Source organism: Bidens hawaiensis, unplaced genomic scaffold, assembly GCF_021521415.1.
Source record: "Bidens hawaiensis isolate Kalapana, Puna unplaced genomic scaffold, B.hawaiensis_p1.1 tig00012605_1, whole genome shotgun sequence".
In the NCBI taxonomy this organism is placed as follows: domain Eukaryota; kingdom Viridiplantae; phylum Streptophyta; class Magnoliopsida; order Asterales; family Asteraceae; genus Bidens; species Bidens hawaiensis.
In genome coordinates, this window is record NW_027492035.1 from 413,336 (window position 1) to 421,449 (window position 8,114).

General features: G+C 33.4%; 1 protein-coding gene across 1 annotated transcript; it reads right to left on the reverse strand.

The window, feature by feature from the left end:
- Positions 1-718: 718 nt before the first annotated feature.
- Positions 719-4,252, reverse strand: LOC143541506 (protein STRUBBELIG-RECEPTOR FAMILY 7-like). Its single transcript, XM_077034322.1, has 16 exons — positions 4,180-4,252; positions 3,936-4,068; positions 3,777-3,848; positions 3,624-3,689; positions 3,458-3,529; positions 3,286-3,357; positions 3,141-3,212; positions 2,994-3,059; positions 2,839-2,901; positions 2,449-2,756; positions 2,068-2,351; positions 1,726-1,985; positions 1,523-1,655; positions 1,331-1,449; positions 1,096-1,252; positions 719-1,020 (listed from the first exon to the last, which is right to left on the reverse strand). The coding sequence occupies exons 1-16, from the start codon at positions 4,250-4,252 to the stop codon at positions 886-888; spliced, it is 2,085 nt and encodes a 694-aa protein (XP_076890437.1). The 3' UTR covers positions 719-885.
- Between the last annotated feature and the right edge of the window lie 3,862 nt (positions 4,253-8,114).

Genomic DNA, 8,114 nt, shown 5'->3' on the forward strand with positions numbered 1-8,114 from the left:
TAGTAAATGAAAATATGTAATTGATGTATTTAACTTGGGGAAATATATAATAAATGATCTTAGAGAGGGGAAATATGTAAATGCTTCTAAAAGAAAAGCCATAAAAATCATTCTTATTTCTTTTTTAATGTTAATGGTTTTATAATATGTTGGGTTTGTGGAGGCTAGGCTTCGGTTTGGGCCTAGTTACTAAAAGACAGTCTTTTGAGGTTTAGACTATTTGGACCCGTTTATTTTTGTTGTTCACTAAGTTTGTAACCCTAGGCCCCTAGTTAGTCTATATTTTTACACATCTTGTACTTATAATACTCTCATCATGAGAGCATAGAGCAATGATAATATATCCTAGTTGTAATATGTAAACGTATGGTAGTTTAGACCGAACCACATAAATTCCCATGCTTTTACTTTGCAGTTTAGTTTGAGTGTGTGTTGGCCTGTTGGGTCCCCGACAGCTCGATTTATCAAATATAGCAACGTGGTTTCAACAAAGTTTGTGTAATTGTGCAGAAGTAGAAACCAACTTTGAATACGTGATCGTACAGAATTTCAGAGTTATTTCACTGTAAGCGCTAATACAAGTGATTGAAAGAAAATTATTTGCTAATACATAAGATCTCTGTACGAACGGATGACAGCTCGAGTTGAAGTATTTTTATGTCCTTTTAAACATAGCATACCAAAAGCTAATTTAAGCAGAACAAGAGAATCCAGATGCTAAGGCAAACGCAAGGGGTCATTTCATTCCATCTAACCAAGCATGCCCTAATATAATAAAGTAGTGTCTTCGCCACATGACTATTGTTCTAACTAATACACTCAACACAAGAATGCCAAATTTGACAAAACTATGATGATAAGCTAAAGGAAAACAACGGAGAATGTTTATGACGGAGAGTCCTGGTTGCTAGATCGCCCTTGTTCAACACCAACGGTTCTCTTGCTCATATTTGCCCTCTGCACAAGTCGAACCAACGCCTGAACCACTTCTGACATGGCTGGTCGAAACTCTGGCTCCGGCTGACAGTTCGTATTATTATATATCAGTATACAACTATATATAATTTGAATTGGAAATTGGAAGTATTATATTACCTGTACACACAGGGCAATTACATCAGCAAAACGAGAAAGAGATTTAACCGGATACAGTCCTTTTAGTGCGGGATCAACCATCTTTGCAAGAGCATCCATGTCATGAAGCTGAGGTGTCGCCCACCTCACCAAAGACTGTTCCGCCCTTGTCCTTGAGCTGTACCATTACATTACACAACTTAAGAAATCCTTAAAACAATTTGTCTACAACAATTTACAATATACATTACTTTACCTGTCAAATGGTTTTCGTCCTGTAAGTAGCTCTAACATAGTAACGCCGAAACTGTATACATCACTTTTTAATGTATACTGACCCGACATGGAAGCCTCTGGGGCACTGTATCCAGAACTCTGCAAATTCGAAAGGTTAATAATATAAGGTAATTTAGGTATTATCTTTGACTTCATACTAAACCTGAAGTACCTGATCTGCATCTGAGATGAGGCTTGCCAACCCACACTCGGAAAGATGAGGATTGAGATCCGAGTCTAGTAAGATATTAGCTGATTTAATATTCTTATGAATAACAGAAGGGGAGCATACTTCATGTAGATATCTGTCAAAACACAAACAAGATTACAATATCAAAGGTTATAACTTGATTTAAGAAATGAATTTAGACTTACTCCAATGCATGAGCTGTCCCTAGAGCAATTTTGACACGTGTATTCCATATTAATGGCTTGCTGTATTCATCAGAGAGATGCAAGAAATCATAGAGAGAGCCGTTTTTAAGGAACTCGTAAACAAGAAGGTGTTGTCCGTGTTCTGAGCAGTAGCCAATAAGCTCGGTTATATTAGGATGGAGTAATCTAGATATATCAGAAACCATATCAACGAAATCATCAGACAGGGCAGATGATATCATTTTCTTAACAGCAACAACCTAAAGTACCAAGGGTGAGCGGTTATATAATTTTGTAAATACAATGCTTTACACAAACTATGAACAGATGAAAATTGCATACTTTTCCGTTTTCAAATTGAGCACGAAATACACGTCCGGTAGATCCTTCACCGATGAGGTTATCAGCACTAAAGCTGTTTGTAGCTATTTGAAGGTCTGCTACCGAGTATGACGTGACATTTGGTGGGGGCTTTTGTACTTTCTTGGGAATAATGGGAATTGCTGAGAAATCATCGTCATCAAATGATTTGTGATGATCAAAAGGTGGTGGCTTTAGGCTTATAACATCTGCAGTTTCAAATGTTTTTGTGTTGGCCATGGGAGAAGATAGACCAGGCTTAAATTCTACAAGAAAAAAAAAATCAGTGTCACTTATTCAATTGAGATTTCTTGAAGCATACAACTTACAAGAAGACAAGATCTAAAGGTTAAAACTTTATACCTTCAACTGGCTGTGGAGCAACAGGAGGTAAAGAATGGTCCATGGTTTTTTCTATATCGTTTGATGATTTCTTGGATCTTTTTTTCAATAAAACAAAGGCGATTATTGCACTAACAACCAAAATGGATATCACAATTCCTGCTATAGCTCCACCACCGACACCAGACTTCTTCCCACCACCACTAGAACTGCCACCAGTAGAAGGGCTATTGCCAACTGGCTGTCGATTTTGACCGCCCCCTCCAGCTGCAGGTGTGCCAGGAGGAGGTGGTGGTGCAGGCCCAGAGTTCCACAAGTTACCATCCTTTCTGGCACAAAACAATAATTCAAATTTCAAAAGCGTTTTCCTTTTTTTTTCTTCTGTACACAACTTTTGAGTCAGATGCTTACTGCAAATTTATGTTGTTTAGTCGACTAGGAACCCAACCCATAAACTGGTTATTGGCAACATTCCTGAATCATTAGCAAAATAACAAGAGTAAATGACCAAACCAAATCAAATCAAAAGAATATCCTTTTTTAAGTGGATTGAAACTAAAACTAACAAATTTTTAAGTGGAAGATTGGCAAGGACATCAATGGTGCCTGTAAACTGGTTGTTCTGTAAATACCTACACAACAATAAAGCATCAAATAAGATGATTGAATGTTATGTTGACCGCCATGTCAGATTAGAAAATTCATATACTTACATATCAGTCACACCGGACAGCATGCTAAAACTTTCAGGAAGGTCACCCGCAAATGAATTGAAAGATAAATCCCTGAAGCATATAATATAGTTTTAAGAACAGAAAAAAAAAGATGGAAAATTTAAACACTGGAAGAAATTCATACATAGTGGTTAGAGCCGAAAGCTGCCCAAACATGTCGGGCAACTGGCCACTAATTTGGTTGCGGGCAACATTTCTGTTCAAACACAAAAATAATAAAAAAAAAAGACATTAAACATTAAAATCTATCTATATGCAACTATTACAAGAGGGAGGAAATATGAAAGTCGTCTCACAAGTATTTTAAAGAAGTCATTTGTGATATGGAATACGGAAGGTTGTCAGTGTATCCACATCCAGCAAGATTTCTGCATTAAAACAATAGTTCATTTCATAAAACCGAAAACCGCAACACATTACATAATCCGAAAAAGAAAAAAAAAAGATAACAGAAAATCATACAATCTTTGCAAGTTTGGAGGAAGGCTATAAGGTATCTGATTTCCAAGGTTATTGTTGCTTACATCACTACATCACCAGATGACAACATGTTAGCCAGGATGCTTTTATATGTGACAAAAGAAAACAATGCCATTGTTATTGTTCTGTTCTTACAAGTTAGTCACTGATGTCAAACTTTGAAGTTGATATCCAAATCCTCCAGAAAGCCCAAGACTTGGTAGATTTCTAATTCATAACAAAATAAAGTTTAACACAATAATAATAATAATAATAACAACAACAATACACATGTTATTATTAAAAAAGAAATACATTTCGGTGACTCTTGAACCGGAACAGGTAATGCCTTTCCAGTTTTCAGCACACGGGTCACCACCGGTAGAGGTCCATTTGGTTAATTGACCCGGATAATTTAAACTCTGATACATGGCATTCAAAGCAGAGACTGCACATACATAAACATAAATGACAACATAATAATAAGATGAATAATATAAGAAACAGAAAACCCTAAAAGGCTTAAAGATTAAAGAATAATAATAATAATAATACTGACCGTCGGATGGATCTGTGTCGGCGGTGATGGAGTTAGGGGCAAGGAGGAAGATGAATAAGAGGAACAGTGCCATTGCTGCCGACACTTGACTACCGACAAATAACAACAACAAAAGATTCAGAAGGCATGCATTTGATCTGAATATAATTTATTTAGGGATTTAATGTTTGTTTTTCGTGCGAATTGATTGAGGAACAGCAAGAGCAAATGGCAATAGAATAATAAGTTAAGTTTAAGTTAAGGTGAGGTGAGGTGAGGTGAGGTGAGGTGAGGTGGTCTTGTAATATTACATTCTCGATATTCTACGCCCCGAGAATCTAAAGCCACAGAAAATAGTCAGTCTCTAAATTTACGCGGAGGATTATGGGTATCAGTACGACCCATTACTATTTATTAACCAATTTTAGATTATTATATTCTCTTTCTTTCATATTAATATATGTTTCTTTTTTTCACCAAACTTAGAAGGCGTTACGGAGCTTATTAAAACTGCTTATTTGCTTGTCTGTTTTTTGAAAAGCAAAATCAAGCAATTGCATTTTTAAAAAGCTTTAATTTGAAGTGAAGCTTTTTAGACAAAACAGCTTTTGTTTTTGTTTTTTTTTAAATCAAATAAGCAAATAAATATTTTTTAAAAGTTCACCCAGACACCCACTTATTAAGACGTTAGGATAAGGTTGTCTTTTTTTGTAAATATTGAGCGATCAAATCTCAAGAGTGACAAATATAAGTTGCAGAAAGAAAGTTAATATATATTTTTATTAGCATTGCAAACTACTACTATATCCAAAGAAATACATTAACTTTCATGGATTTGATACATAGAGTTTTTATTTGCTATATCTTTATTTTTGTTTTAATGTAACACGAATAGTCGTTCAAATGGGTGGGTTGTCAAGCCAACAATGAAGATTAAAGCATCATAATTATAACTTACAGATAAATTCGTAATATTTAATATGTATAAAGTATTGGGGATAGCGCATGATTGTTAGGTCGTGCGTTGTGGGTTGGCGTCTCATGCCACCTCCCCCAAAAAGCTAGTAAACACTACGTTGCATGTTTTAATGGGAATGCCAAGATGGGGGATGTTGCCTCTTAGAGCATTCCCAACCCATTCCACATATTTTTCCCTATAAGAGCATTCTCAACTCATTCTCTACCCTATATCCATATATATCATGTAATTACACTGAAAATCATTATTTTTCTCTCTCTTGTTTAATTAAATAATACTTTTTATACCTTTATCATTATTTTTTCTCTTTCCTCCACCCACAACCACTTTTAGAAAATATTACAAGTTATAGGATATGAACAGTGAATCCTCAAATTTAACTTTCCCCTATAACATTTTCTCTCTCCTCTACTCACAACCATACCATATAATTTACAAATCTTCCTCACATATTTTAAGAGAATGGGCTGAGAATGCTCTAATTTAGCTAAAAAACATCTTTCCATAAATTTATCTATCATTTTTCAAAAATCTTCCACATTCTATTCTCTATTCACATCTATAAATTCTTTTTTTATTATTTTTTCTCTTTTGTCTTATTATATAATATATGGTGATTGGGAGATAGTTTATATATTATATGGTATGGATCAAAAGTGATTCCCTATACTTAGGGTTTTACTTAAGTTGCTATATAACTCATCCATATAATAGGGAATGTATTAGAGAGGTGATTTTGATGGTTTTCTCAAAATTTACCCTAAATTATATGAGTTTTACAACTTTAGAGAATGGACTGGAAATGTTGTTAGGCCTTAGCGCTAACTAGCACAAAAGTCATGTGAAGTTAAATACCATCCACCAATTACATGCATACACAAATCTCTTTTTTAGCTTTTCTCTTTTATTTGTATTTTTTAGTTAAACTACAATACATTTGTTAAAATGATTAGTTAAAGCCTAATCTTTTTATAACAATAAATAAGATACATTATCTTTTTTTTTTTTTTTTTTGTTTAAACCGCATCGCATATCCTTAATAAATAATAATAAAAATCATGTTTATTCTATAAGAACTTACCCATAGACTTTATAAATTTTTTTTCTTTTTGCCATGAAAACAGTTTTATGATGATTCATATAATATAATAATTTCTTCTCTAGCACTTTTTCAGATTCCACCTACATATTAATAAAATAATATTAAAAGACAAGTTCGCAGGTAGCTACTTGCGTCATTTGCATTTAAGTATATAACCGACACTGAAGGCTTAATAGAATTCACACATTTGGAAAGTGTGGTTGAAGATGATGAATGGGTCATCCATCATACCGTTATCATATCGTGTGCCATTTTATTTTAATTTTAAACACAATAATGACATTATTTAAAGAAAAAGTTAAAAAAACTTAATGTGTCATTTTCATTCGTTCATCCATTATTATTATTTTCTTACCAATTTAAATATATCTTGATTGATGGAAGATAATTTGGTTGATTGCATTTGGATGTCCAATCCATCGTCCAAAAAGACCACATATAACATAATACGTTTCATCAAATATAAATTATTGTTAATATTAAAATGGTGAGAACCAATTTGTTGTTATTATTAGGTTTGATTTTATAAATGTTTGCTGTTATTTTTTGTTCGTATTTTCTAATTTCTGATTACGAGACGCTATAAGTATTTGTTGTTTTACATTTTGTTGTTATTATTATGTGTTTTTAGGCTGTTATTATTTTGTTGATAATTTTGATTCTTTTATTGTTATTATTAGGATTTTTTTTCTTTGTTATTATAAAAAAATTGCTTATATAGATTGGTATCGTAGATGAAAGAGAGATGATAGGTAGGAGGAGAGAAATGATTGAATAAATTGTTGAGCAAACTGATGTGGCATGGGCGACAACATAAAGAAGAGGCATTTATAATTCTTGTATCGGAGATGGTATTGGTTAGGGGTGTGCATAAATAGGGCCGAACCGAAAAACCCGACAACCCGAACCAAAAAAGCCCGAAACCCGGACCTGCACTTAAAATTCGGTTTTTCATCGGCTCAGATATCCATGGCAATTCGAGTTCGGGTCGGGTATTGGGCCAAGATCCGGGTTGCCCGAACTATTCAAGGACTGACCCGAAATTGTGTAATCAATTATAATAAAACACTTTTTTGGTTTCCATATTTGCATTTGGTTTCCATGTTAGTGTCCTTGCTGCTGATCTCCTTTCCTTTTAGACTTTAGTCTCTAATCTATTAAAAATAGAAACTGATAATTATCAAAATGCATGCTTAAAAATCAAATTAACACAGCAAAAATACATTAATAACAGTTGCTGGAATCAAAGTTTGATTTTGAGCGAAAGTAATCAACTATTGGTTTTACAAGATATTTATTAAACTGTTTTAATTAATTATGTGTATAATGGTTCTAAATGATGTGAATACATGCTTTGATCAATACAGTTAGTTTGTTAGGTTCGTCCTTGCTGGTAAAATTTGGGAAACCGACATCATCTTCAACACATGCATCAATTTGACATGAAACTATAATAATGTTCTACTACTCCTTAAAAGACTTCAACTTTTCTTAAAATCTTTCCTTTGTATTTATGTATTGCATTAGATCAATAGAAGATTCAATTGCTAACGATATTATAATTTTCAACTTCAGTGTGACAAATCGCATATTAGATCATCTGCAAAGCTTATTTTATAAAAACAAAAGTGATGATGTAACTTGGCAGATATACCTTATGAAGTATGCTAGTTTGATTTCTTTCATGAATGACTTCATTAGCATCTGCACCAAATGACATAGTTTTTTACAACACATTCAATGAACAATATAATGTGACAAATTATATAGATTGTAATAAAAAGCAAAGCAAGGATTGGAGAACTTTTAACTTTGGCGTTTTTGTTGCTGGTTAACCATAAATGGAGTCATCGAATAAGCTAAAGTATTATCATT